At 36.2% G+C, this 12,913-nt stretch overlaps 2 protein-coding genes across 3 annotated transcripts; one reads left to right on the top strand and one right to left on the bottom strand.

Annotated features, from left to right (window-relative positions):
• The first annotated feature begins 1,716 nt into the window (after window positions 1–1,716).
• LOC113039045 (torsin-1A-like) lies at window positions 1,717–6,768 on the top strand. 2 transcript variants are annotated; one of them, XM_026196917.1, is made up of 5 exons: window positions 1,717–1,915; window positions 3,524–3,789; window positions 3,913–4,088; window positions 5,322–5,449; window positions 5,611–6,768. In XM_026196917.1, the coding sequence occupies exons 1-5, from the start codon at window positions 1,717–1,719 to the stop codon at window positions 5,853–5,855; spliced, it is 1,014 nt and encodes a 337-aa protein (XP_026052702.1). In that variant the 3' UTR covers window positions 5,856–6,768. The 2 variants fall into 2 exon arrangements, with proteins under 2 accessions (XP_026052702.1, XP_026052703.1); XM_026196918.1 differs by lacking the exon at window positions 1,717–1,915 and adding an exon at window positions 2,404–2,709.
• A 1,770-nt stretch (window positions 6,769–8,538) lies between these two features.
• LOC113039044 (ribosome biogenesis protein NSA2 homolog) lies at window positions 8,539–12,814 on the bottom strand. The gene is made up of 6 exons (XM_026196916.1): window positions 12,638–12,814; window positions 10,910–11,097; window positions 10,669–10,819; window positions 9,968–10,147; window positions 8,901–9,093; window positions 8,539–8,815 (listed from the first exon to the last, which is right to left on the bottom strand). The coding sequence occupies exons 1-6, from the start codon at window positions 12,638–12,640 to the stop codon at window positions 8,748–8,750; spliced, it is 783 nt and encodes a 260-aa protein (XP_026052701.1). The 5' UTR covers window positions 12,641–12,814; the 3' UTR covers window positions 8,539–8,747.
• Between the last annotated feature and the right edge of the window lie 99 nt (window positions 12,815–12,913).

Below are 12,913 nucleotides of genomic sequence, written 5' to 3'. Positions count from 1 at the left end.
CCTCGAGTTCCCGCCTAGAGCTGGAGTTTGTTTTTTGGAGGTGGAAATGCCCCGCCCTAGGTTCGTCCCCTCTACCTCCGCTGTGCTCTGCCCACTTTTCAACATTTTTCAAATATTGGTAGTGGGTGGAGTCAGGCTCTGACCAGGGGTTTGGTTACCCTTTAAATGAATGAGATGAAATAATATTATCAGAGTTATCAGAATATTATCTTTTATTATCAGAAATAATAAAAGACAATTGAGATTTAAACTATTTTTGTTGAGTGCAAAATGTGTGTAAATAATGAAACATCAGGATTTTCGTAATAAAAATCGTATCTTCAAGAATAACGGAGTGATTTAATTCTGGGATAAAAATAAAAGAACTTTAAATAAGCCCAAAATGTATTGTTTTTTCTACATAAAAAATAAATGACTGCCATTACTTCAAGACTAGTTACTAGTAGATTTTTATAAAGGATTTAAAGCTAATTTATTCCTTGCTGTAATCTTTATTTTAATAAACATTTTGTGAATATGTTTCTTCTTGTTTTTCACAATTAATGCTGCCCATCAGAAAAGCTGAATGCATAATGTTCCCCTTCACTAAACATTGGGTGACTTTTAATTAGCTGAACTAAACAAACAGGGATTGCTCTTATCAACATTCCTTTGACGGAAGTTACAAGAATCATCAAATAGCCTATATAGGCAAAATACAATTACAGTTAGTGGAAGAAGGAAGAAAAATTACTTATTTCTAACAACAGAAGTTACAAGGCATTGAAAATTAGCAAATTTATATTTGAAGATCAAAAATATTTTATGTAGGTACTAGGTAGCCTACTCCCTTTGTAGCTTTGATTAACAAATAGGGAAAAATTCAAGAACTTTAATTCATAATTTAATCAAATAGGCTAATTCAAATAACCACAACAGCTTTTTATTTGATTTTATTCAATTTCAATAAACAAACAAATTACAGTTAGGACTACAATAATACACATAAATACATATAACACAATCTATGTATACAAAATATATACAAAATACTACATTTGTATACAAAATAAACATACACCCAGGGGTGGGCTAAACATGTAAACTCACAAATGGAGACAGTCTTAACTGCTTTCTTATTATGTAAATAAATAATTATCTTATAAATTTGAATTTCTTTTTGTTATTTTTTCTCAAGAACCAAAAACAAAGATTTTTTTTTACTGTACTTACACTTAGGAATATGAAATATATCAATTATATTTATAATGTAGTACTCTTTCCACTTATTTGAAGGGACATTAGCAAAACAAAATAAAACATTCTAAGCACAAATAAAAAGTGTGGTCAATGTTATCAATTATAAATCTAAATAAAAACGTAAAAAATTAATTTGTTAACATGAGAGCAATGCCAAAATAAATGAAACAAAGTTTCAGTCACCATTACAGAAAAAACAGTTGAAATCTAATTCATTTTTATATTTAACAAGAAAATTATTTACTAGATATATCATGTACAGTTTTGCTTACAATGTTTCTTCCTTCACTGTGTTTACCAATGAAGAGAGAATGTGTAGGTGTACAGACTATTGTCTTTTTGAAGTAAAAAAAAAAACGGTATTGATCCGCGTGACGTCACTGCGTGGAACTCCGTGTTTGATTCTGAACGGAACGCTTTTGATTCGCTTCACGGAAGTTGCTCGTCATTATTTACCGAACCACGACAGGCAGCAGAATGCGGTTGACATGTCGGCTGCTGGTCGCTGGCTGTGTTTGCTGGAGTTGGTCGGTCACGGCGGGGATAGAGCCCATCAGCACCAGCATCGCGGTCGGGATGGCCGCGGCTCTCACCGGATTCCTGGCCCGGTATCAGCACTTGCTCTATTACTTCCAGGAGTGCTGCAGACCGGAGTGGATCTCATACAACAAAACAGGTTTGCGAGAGCTGGTTTGTCTTTATTTATTGCGTAAGAACGCAAGAATGGATCTACGGTTTGAGTGCTGTGTCGTATCATATACAAAGTGCTGCTTATTGAGTTGTACTTGTTTGCAATTAATTTTAATGTAATTAATGTTAAACAATAACTTAAATTACAGACTTTATGATAATATACGAATCACCCAAAAATAACTTGTAAAATAGTGTCTAAAATATGTAAGCATGTTTTATAAATTAAAATTAAATATAATGTTTGCATTTTTATCCAAAGCGACTTAGAGTGCATTCAGGCTATAACTTTTTACCTATCATGTGTTATAACGCAAGCATTCTTTTTTTTTATAAATAATATAAATTTTTTAATTTATTTAATAATATATACACAACTGATTTTTGATTTTGGCAATGCTAGACCCAGTGACCAAATGTATCAACATATGTACCCTATGCGCATGCGTCCTGCGTCCAGCGTCGCACGCATTCGACGTCACTCTTCCGAAAGTAGGAAGTGGCGGGGCTGTGAGTTGGAGCTTTCGTTGTTGTTTTTTCCCCCCTTTGAGTTTCCAATTAAAACGATCGATGATTTATTTTTTAAAATGAAAGTTCGACCGTCTCGCTCGTGGACAACTGTGCTGCACTTAATCGTGATCTCAGGGCTGATCGTGGAGGCCATAGAGCCCGTGTCCACCTCGCTGCTGCTGGGGACAGGAGCTGCAGTGCTGGGCAGGAAACTCTATCACTATTTATATGAAACATGTGATGAAAACTGGCTCAAATTTAATGCAACAGGTGAATATTTGATCAGTGAAGATTTATAGATCACTATGTGTTTTGCAGTTCATCTTGTGGGTGATGTTTTTGTGCATTATATCCGTCGAAGGCGCCAAAAAATCCACTTCTAGTAACAGTTACACATTTGTTTCTTTCTCTCGTTTGTTATGATTTTGTTCATTTTTATAATAGCTTTTTAATACAATTAATTGTTATGTGTAGCTGACTTTTTTTAAATATATATATTGCAGTCAAATTGTTTACTTTCAAATGATTGTTTTAAACAAAGGTACTTCTCTTATAATCTCAATGATTTGTTCATTCAGAATCAATTTAATTTGATCAGATTGTGAACCTGTAAAAAACAATACTGTTTATTGTGTGCTGTTCTTTTTTTTCTTAGTAAATTAGTTTTATTTTTGCATAACTGAGAGATAATACTATGGTCTTGATTAATATTGAATGAGGTTTTACTTTTATATTTTCATTAAAGTTATACAGTACTCAACACTTGAAGTGGATCAAAACCTTTTATCAAAGTTGTCCTAAAACCTAAATCCAAAATGCCTTTTCGTTTTGGCACAACTTTGAGAAAAGGTTTTGATCCACTTCAATTGTGGACTACTGTATTTAAAGTGTATTATAATATTGTTATTTGACTTTAGTCTGGACTACTTAAAGTGTCAAGCAATCAAAAAGTGTCTAATGCTTTTGGTTTTACTTTCAATTAACTATAATAACTGCATTGTTGTCCCATGCATAACTTCTTAATTTAAGTGCAGATGTAAGTATAAATCATTTGTTTGTTGTAAATCTGTCGTCTCATCCACAGGACTGAAGCATGACCTCGACAAGAAGCTGTACGGACAGCATGTCGCTCATCAGGTCATCCTGAAAGCCGTCACAGGCTTCATGAACAACGAAAACCCAAAGAAACCGCTGGTTCTGTCCCTCCACGGCTGGACTGGGACCGGGAAGAATTTCGTGAGCCAGCTTATAGCGGAAAATATTTACCAGAAAGGGATGAAGAGCAACTTTGTTCATCTGTTTACAGCGACAGCACACTTTCCTCACGAGGCTCACATTGACAAGTACAAGGTAATGCAAATACATGGAAATTACATTATATTTCATTACACCAACACAAAGCATGCACTTTGGTGATTAAATTGAATATTTTATAATCATATCTGTATGAAATGTATGTTTGCATGTGTTTAGACACACTTACAGGAGTGGATACGAGGAAATGTTTCTATTTGTCCTCGTTCGATGTTCATCTTTGATGAAATGGATAAAATGCATCCCGGGCTGATCGACAGTATTAAACCTTACCTGGACTTCTATGACAACCTGAATGGAGTCTCTTATAGACAGGCCATCTTCATCTTCCTCAGGTCAGAGTCATCAGAATACTGTAGTGTGCTTCATTCGCTGCTGACAGGGATAGTACTGACCAAACAAAATCTAAAATCAACCAAATTTCTGAAACTTCTCGAGGTAAAATGTTTGGTTTTGTTACTATCATTCCTGAAGAAAGACAAACATGAATAGTGATGAAAACCAAAATTTCAATTGTCACCTGAGATTCAGAGCCAATTTACAGGGATAAAAATGACTTTAGAAAGATGACAGTATTATTATGTTTTTTTTTACCCAGAGATTAGTATGTCTTTTAGTGAAATGTTACTTTTATTAGGTTTTATTGCATTGAGTGCCAGGGTTGGCAGTTCAAAAATAGATACATTTTATTTTTTGACACCCCAACCCCCAAATTAGTGTGCTTGTAATTCAAGAAGTTTTAAAGATCTTCTAATATCCTTTTAGATTTGGATTCTCAATTAATATTTCTTTAAGTATGTCATTTCCAGAGATAGTGGGAATTCAATACGGCTCCAAGGGTAAATTGTTAAATTGTATCCATTTCATTGACCAACTAACCAACTTTGCTTTCAACTGATACTTTTTGTATTTTAAAGAGGAATTTGTAAAGAACACATAATGTTGAAACTAGAGACATATCTTGTTTCCCTCTCTCCAAACAATATAGGACATACTGTCTGAGAGCCCAAAATGTTTGCACACCTGTAAATGAAAATTCTATATTCTTTTAGGTCCTGGTTCCTAAGAAACTTTTTGTTTGGAATCTTTATATTGCAGTCTCTAAATGGTTCAATACCAGAGATATGTGGATCCCAAAGCAGCTCCTGGTCCAAAATGTTGAATTTGACCCATTCTGACATACTGAGTGGTTAAAAACATTGTGCATTCAGCTGATACGTATTGTTTAAAAGAGGAATACATGAAGATACTGGGGAAACTGTGAATGTATCTTGTTTTTATTTATAACTTTTTTTTTATTTATTTTTTTGCTCTATCAAATAATTGCATAGATCGTACCTATTGTCATTTCCGTGCTTGTAACTCAAGAAATAGAAAAAATATTTCTATATTCTTTTAGGTTCTGGTCCCTAAGAAACTTTTCTTTCAGAATCTTCATTTTGAAGGCTCTATATGGATCGCTCCCAGAGAAATGGGGATCTCTATACGGCTCCATGTTCAATAGTTGAAAACCAAAGGTGGCATATATATATCCCAAAAGCCTCTGTAACTTGTTCTTGTTCTTGCAGCAACTCTGGAGGTGAGAAGATCGTTGAGGTGGCTCTGGATTTCTGGAAGGAGGGTAAAGAACGAGAGGAGATCAATCTGAAGGATCTGGAGGTGGCACTGTCGCTCTCCGTCTTCAACAACAAAAACAGTACGTCTCATTTCTCTTTCCCATTTGCTAAATATATGGAGCGGTAAACCTTCACAACAATGCAGCATTATTATGCATGAAGTTATTTTGTTCATTAGTTTCACTATAGTGTGATGAAGATCTCCAGACATTTGTATTATCATTCTTCTCTCTTTCAACAGGTGGATTCTGGCACACAAGCTTAATCGATAAGAACCTGGTGGATTTCTTCGTGCCGTTTCTTCCTCTGGAGTACAAGCACGTCATTCAGTGTGGTTTGGCTGAGATGGTCTCCAAGGGTCATGCCCCAGATAAAGAAGTGGTTGAAACCATGGCTCGTGACCTGAACTACTTCCCTAAAGAGGAGCGTGTCTTCTCCATGCAGGGCTGCAAGGTCATTCCCGCAAGACTGGACTTCTATGTTTGATCGAGCGGAAAAAACAAAGACTCAAAGACAGCAAACTGGTTATCTTCTGTGTGCTTTTATTCCACTGAGGAATCGCAGAGTTGCTCCTCAGAGTCAGACTGAATAATGCGGTCACGCTCCATAAATACTGTAACGCAGGGGATGTTTTTACTCAATCACAGGTGTTTCATACACTAATGGAGACTGTTTTATTAATGTTGGCCCAGCGGATGAAGTCCTTGTTCTCAAGGGCATTTCTGTTGAAGATGAAACGGGAAGCTTTTTAATTAAATGACTTTGCACATTGTGGAGCTCGTAGAAACACTGGCGGTCAGCGATTTTTATAATGATATCTATTAATTATGAATGGGGGGAAAGTTAATTTGCTTTTATCTTGAAATATCACAGATGCATTCATGTCTGCCTTTTATAAAGTCGAGGATGAAGATCAGAACGACAACTTGAATCTTATTTTGAACAGTGAAACTTAAAGATCATTTGTGTTTCTAATTTGTCACTGTCAGGATTCATTTTCGTGTCGTTGATATGTGCCACTGATTCTGATTGAAGGTTTTGTTGAGTAAATCAAAGTGCCTGTTTGACTTAACAGAAGAAAAAAAACTTGATTTATACATTAATTCATATTTGAGAAATTCTTGAAACTTTGATTTTTCAGTTGCACCAAGATAAAATGTCAAAATGCTTGAAGCACTCAATCTGCGTATTGATTTTGATAAAGCTGTAGGATATAAACAGACTGGTTCTTGAGAATTCTATGCATGTTCACATAGACAATCTTTTTCATTGAGTTTCCCAGTGGTCCACGATTAACTGGATAAGGAGTTTTAAAATGAGACATCGCTGAGACAGATGTCCATCAGACTTACCAAAAAACTATGTGCCTAATTAATTAAACATGCCCAATTTAATTTTTTTCACAATGTGTCCTGTTTTCACAAGGTGCCGGTACTCCATTATAGCAAAAAAAAATATATATATATATTTCCTGAAGAAACTCCCCTCATCCCCTGATGTAACAACAACTATATTGAAGGGCTTTTATATACAGCAGTCAACAGGCAATCTTAATAATAAATCCTTTTATTAGTTAGTGGATTTGCTTGAGCTAGAAATAACTACTGAACGTAAATAAAATGTGCAAAAGGATTTTGAAAAAATACCCTTAGAAGGAGCTACTGCATTACTGCATTCAAACTTCCAAACTGACTCAAATGATTCGCGAACCAGCTCCGAACTCCCGAACTGATACAAATGATTCGCGATCTCCAAACTGACTCAAATGATTCGCCAACCCGCTTTGAACTCCCGAACTTACTCAAATGATTCGCAAACCCGCTACGAACTCCCGAACTGATTCAGATTCGCGATCCCGCTCCGAACTTACTCAAATGATTTGCGAACCCGAACTCTCGAATTGATTCAAATGATCCGCGAAGCCGCTCTGAACTCCCAAACTGACTCAATTGATTAGCGATCCCCAAATTGACTCAATGATTCGCCAACCCGCTCCGAACTCCCGAACTTACTCAAATGATTCGCAAACCCGCTACGAACTCCCGAACTGATTCAGATTCGCGATCCCGCTCCGAACTTACTCAAATGATTCGCGAACCCGAACTCTCGAATTGATTCAAATGATCCGCGAAGCCGCTCTGAACTCCCAAACTGACTCAATTGATTAGCGATCCCCAAATTGACTCAATGATTCGCCAACCCGCTCCGAACTCCCGAACTGACTCAAATGATTCGCGATCCCGCTACGAACTCCCGAACTGATTCAGATTCGCGATCCCGCTCCAAACTTACTCAAATGATTCGCGAACCCGAACTCTCGAATTGATTCAAATGATCCGCGAAGCCGCTCTAAACTCACAAACTGACTCAAATGATTAGCGATCCCCAAATTGACTCAATGATTCGCGAACCCGCTCCGAACTGACTCAAATGATTCGCGATCCCGCTCCGAACTCCCAAAATGACTCAAATGATTCGCGAACCCGCTCCGAACTCTCGAACTGACTCAAATGATTTGCGATCCCGATCCGAACTTCCAAACTGATTCAAATGATTTGTGATCTCCAAACTGACTCAAATGATTCGCGAACCCGCTACTAACGCCCGAACTGACTCAAATGATTCGCGAACCCGCTCTGAAAACTCAAACTGGTTCAAATGATTCACGCTCCATACTCCGAACTAGGAAGAATTAGGAAGCGTGTATTGTGATGGGTGCTCTGAAAAGCGGCATCGCAGGCATTAAAATCTCTATTAAAACAGATATCCAAATGAACGTAGTACTGGTAAGCTAAAAGCACGTTCTGGGCACATGGAGAGGTGGCGGTACGCTCAAGAGCTATATTTGGAAGTGGTGGTACTGAGTACTGGTGGGTACCGGCCAACTTAAAGCACTGGTGTAATTACAAAAATCATATATTGCTAGATTTGTAGACTTTCCATTTAGTGCCATATTTAATCACATGTTGAATAGTGAACAATGTAACAGAAAAATGATCCCCATTTCTATCCCTATATCTCATTTAAAAATAACTGTAAATTATTACATTTTATGGCACCTGAATGATCTACATGATCAGTGTGAAGTGTCCCAGGACACGGTGTAAACACACCATCACAGTACTCTCTTAAAACAGAGCCATTCATGAAAAATAATCAACCCAAGAGAAACAGTTGAACATTTTATTTGAAAATAAACAGCACTTCTGATTTCTGATCCGCATGTTGTTGTGCGCTTGGGGTCCAGACGTAAAGACAAAACTCCATCAACTGTCTTTAAATCATCTTGTTTTGTGATTTCCATGATGATTCTGATGACAACAGGAAGCGATGTTCCCGGCTGCATTTGGAGGCACAGTTTTATCTATCGGGTTTCCATCACACAAGCAACACAGCATTGATGCAACCATCGTTTTCTGGGTTATTCGTCACTTGGGCGTATTTACCTGAAACAAAAGATCATATCTGTTATTATCCTGCGAAACACAAGGACTGCACTGACAGAACGTGAAGAGCCAATCAGACACTCACCCCAGATGACCTTTCCACCCTGTGTGACCAATCCAAGCTCACTGACGTTGACCTCGATGACCGTTCCCTTGGTGATGACCCCTAGAGTGGTGTAGAGGGAGGAAGAGGGGTTCTTCTTCACCCCAAGGATGGGGAGACAGAACGTGGCCTTCAGCTCAGGATGAGTGACGTGTGCCTTCTTAAACCTCAGACCCTGAAGACATCAAAAATCACAACTCTATTAATACAAATATGTGTATTTTTTAATTAAAGAAAATTAACCAAATAGAATGCAATGGAGAAAAAAATAATGAATTAAATCAAAGAAAAAAACAATAGATAGATAAAATGAAATAATCATAAAAATAATAACCATTAAATTAAAAATCTTAGTTAAAGGGCTCATATGATGCTTTTTTTAAAGATCATTATATTCTGTATTTGTTGTAACATAATAAGTTTACATGCTTTAATGATCAAAATTTTTTCAAATACTGCACATTATTTTAGGTCATCTATGCCCCACTCTCTCAAACGCATTGTTTTCTACAAAGTCCCTCCTTTAGACAAACGCAGTCTGCTCTGATTGGCCAACTGGCCCAGTGCATTGTGATTGGAGAATACCGAATAATGATGAAGCTCGTATGTTTGCGCAGCACACAAGCCACGGATGGTTAAGACCGCTGACTCCACTGTGTGACTGTCTGAAATCACGCCTTCTTTCTTTGCGTGTACATTTAGGCGGCATTACGTAAATATTACCCCATAGTGACATAGACATGTGGGGGCGTGTTTAAATTAGGTGCTTTAGGGGGGCGTGGCAGAGTCTTAACTTTGATAAAGAATTTCTCTTTGGATTTGAGACTTTAGTCTTTGCAACTTTGCAGATCTTTATGCACCAAGAGCATCTAACACTCCCAAAAAAAGGAAAAATTGAAATCGCGCCATAAAAACCCCTATAAAATAAATAGTAATTGTTTATTTTTTTTTTTAAAGTGCAATAATATTTATGCACTTCTTGGTATTATACTCAAGGTATTATTTTGATCTATTTTGCCCAACCTGAGAGTGCATGTGTGATGTTTTACCATAGGTCTGATGAAGCGCTCATATTTGGGCGGTTTGCGTGTGAATCCGTCTCCTACGAAGCAGACTTTGGTCACCATCCTCTTCCAGGCCTTTTTCTGTCTCTTTCCAGTGCGGATGACCTTCAGAACCTCAGTTTCACCCTGGGCTCGGACCTTCGGGAGAGGAACCTCCCACTTTCCCTAAATAAACACACAAAACAAACCTCATACCCATCATGGACACAAAACGGCAACAGTTTGACCTCCCTAATGTGCCCTATCAAACGAGACAGGATAGTTCATGAGGAAAAGACAAAGAGGAAGTCCTGGATTTAATCCAGCGATAACTGACTGGATTGGTCAAATTTTATGTTTTAACATTAAAATATAAATAAAACCTTCTAGCTTTTCCTTGATAGTTTCATAAATTTGCTCCAAATGTGAAGTTTATTCTGCTTGGCCACAACAGAACCAACATTTTACTGTACACTGCCGCTAAAAGATTATAATAAAAAAAGCTCACCAAGGCTTCATTTATTTTATCAAAGATACAGCAACAAATTGGTAACATTGTGAAATATTATTACAATTTAAAAGAACTGTTTTCTATGTGAATTTATGTAGGTTTATGATTTATTGCTGCAATTTAAGCTTTTCATTACTGATAATATTTGAAATGTTTAGTGTGATAGCATAAATCTGTGGCCTGATTAAATGCTTACAGCTTTCTCTTTCCGCTTCTGTTTGATCATGTTGGACAGGACTTTGGCGCGTGATTGGCCCTCTCTGTCCAGCAGGTAAGCAGGCACCGCCCCTTCTGGCGTCTTGTCATCATCCTTCTGTTTGCTCTTCCTCTGCTCGTGCATCTTTATGCTGAACACAAATAAACACACAAAAACCTTCTTGATCTCTGCCATCTAGATTCTAACTACAGTAAAGCTCACTGTAAGTAACGCTGCTCACGTCTTCTTCATCTGGATCTTCTCCGCATGTCTCTGTTTGTGGTAGAGTTTGGCTTTGAGGCCGATCATCTTTTTGGCTTTGTGTGATCGCTCGTGCGCCTCTCGGCTCTCCTTCTTCCTCTTCCTCTCGTGGTGGTCCAGACGGTAGCCATGCCGCTTGCGGTGTAACTCGATGTGCTCGTTCTGCGGCTGTACACAAACACACACACACACACACACACACAGGGTCATTTTAAAACTAGTTCACCAACAACTGGAAACTCAATATTTTGTAATAGATTTTCAAATTGCAGTCAGTTGGAATGCATTAATAAATCAATGGTTTACCGAAATATAAAACTACACCAGTATGATCAGAACTGAACTTCAGCAGTATTGAATACAGAGGTAGTCATGAGAAATATGACTGTGTGCAACAAGTGTTATGCATCACAAAACAAAGTGCAAACTAACAGTTGTATAAACATATAAAGATAACATGCGAATGTGACTCACTGGGTTTCGTAATAACATTGAAAGAAAAACAAATATCATAAGCACCACATTCACAGTAATGTGTCATAGATCTTGCATAATTTAACTAAGGTATTATATAGTATATGGTATAATATAGTATAATAAAAATAGTTGTAGTTATTATAATAAACTAAACTAAAATCATAAAAATAACATTTACGTTACTTTAAATTACTTTTAAGTAAAATAACTTACACAAACTTATTCGCCAAATGAACATGATTCATTTTTATTTGGTTTAACCTGACTAAAATAACTAAAAATAAAACTCAAATAAAAATAAAAACTATGAAGTAGGGCTGCACAATCAAATTTCTAATTGCGATTACAATTAAAGATGCCACAATTACGTAATCGTTTAAAGTCCACTTATGTTATTCTGTGTGCTTAAGATACGTTTTTTTTTTCTCTACATGTTATCTTAAGGGTTTTTCCCATTATTTTAATTTTAGTTTTAGTATAACATTATAATACCATTCATATTCTTACTTTTATATAATTTAAAGAAGAAATCAATCCGATTTGACATTTAAGGCTTAATAATACTATAGAAAAGCACTTAAAGTTTTTCAGTAAGAGTGTTTTCAGCTTGTTTATTTTCATATAAAAATAGGGCTTGCAGTTGCATCAAACAATGGTTTAAACATCATTCAGGAGTTAATGAAAATTTTCATTAATAACCACAATTGCAATTTCAAGGGAATAATCGAAAATTATGATTTTTGTTATAATAGCGTGGCTCTACTATGGAGATATATTTACACAAGCATAAACTGTTAAAAATGTCAAAAATAAAACTCAACAAATTGACAACTACCTAAAATTTCAATTAATCCGGAAAATACTAATATTTATACACATGTATTCACATTTAAATTAAATTATTATTATATTGTAAATTATTATTAAGATATATTACATATATTACTACACTGTTACGCTTATGTAATATTAAATATTATAGATAAAATGTAAATAAATAATATTAAAAGGTTATACACCCACACAATATTATTATATGTATTTATGTAGAAATTAAATGTCAAAATGTTATAGTTTTTTTTTTCATAAGAAATTATTTACAGAATAGTTACTATTAATTATTATATAACCTAAATATTCCTCGCGAAACATAAACAGACGCGGCCACGTGTCAGGCAGACTCGCACTAAACAAAGACTTTGACACGACACTGCTTGTGTTTTCTCCTTACCATGATGTGCTGTGTGGTGTCGAGGAGTTTATAGAGCTGTTTAGTGTTGTTTAATCCGCGGTTGGGTGTTTAGCTCTGATATTTTAAAGCTTTTATCTGAGGCTCGAGCTCGCGATGTTCTTTACTCAGAGCCTGTTCTTTTAGAGGAAGCGCGCCTGTGAAATCCGTCCGTCACTACACTCTCATCCACCGCAAAACCTCGCCTGTTTTCAGTATTAATTATTGATATATATTCTGGAAATAAATAAATATGGAGTATACATTTGTTAATGTAGG

This window comes from Carassius auratus, chromosome 21, assembly GCF_003368295.1.
Source record: "Carassius auratus strain Wakin chromosome 21, ASM336829v1, whole genome shotgun sequence".
In the NCBI taxonomy this organism is placed as follows: domain Eukaryota; kingdom Metazoa; phylum Chordata; class Actinopteri; order Cypriniformes; family Cyprinidae; genus Carassius; species Carassius auratus.
Note: the sequence above shows the minus strand (reverse complement) of the source record. Positions and strands in the feature narration are given on the sequence as shown.

What these genes read in the sequence shown, in the direction of transcription:
- LOC113039045 (XM_026196917.1), top strand. Translation starts at nt 1,717, where the DNA reads ATGCGGTTGACATGTCGGCTGCTGGTCGCTGGCTGTGTTTGCTGGAGT. An exon ending in GATCTCATACAACAAAACAG is followed by an intron (nt 1,916 to 3,523) that starts GTTTGCGAGAGC and finishes TCTCATCCACAG; the next exon opens with GACTGAAGCATGACCTCGAC. An exon ending in CTCACATTGACAAGTACAAG is followed by an intron (nt 3,790 to 3,912) that starts GTAATGCAAATA and finishes GCATGTGTTTAG; the next exon opens with ACACACTTACAGGAGTGGAT.
- LOC113039044 (XM_026196916.1), bottom strand. An exon ending in AAGATCCAGATGAAGAAGAC is followed by an intron (nt 10,820 to 10,909) that starts GTGAGCAGCGTT and finishes ATTTGTGTTCAG; the next exon opens with CATAAAGATGCACGAGCAGA. An exon ending in AGCGCTTCATCAGACCTATG is followed by an intron (nt 9,094 to 9,967) that starts GTAAAACATCAC and finishes TGATGTCTTCAG; the next exon opens with GGTCTGAGGTTTAAGAAGGC.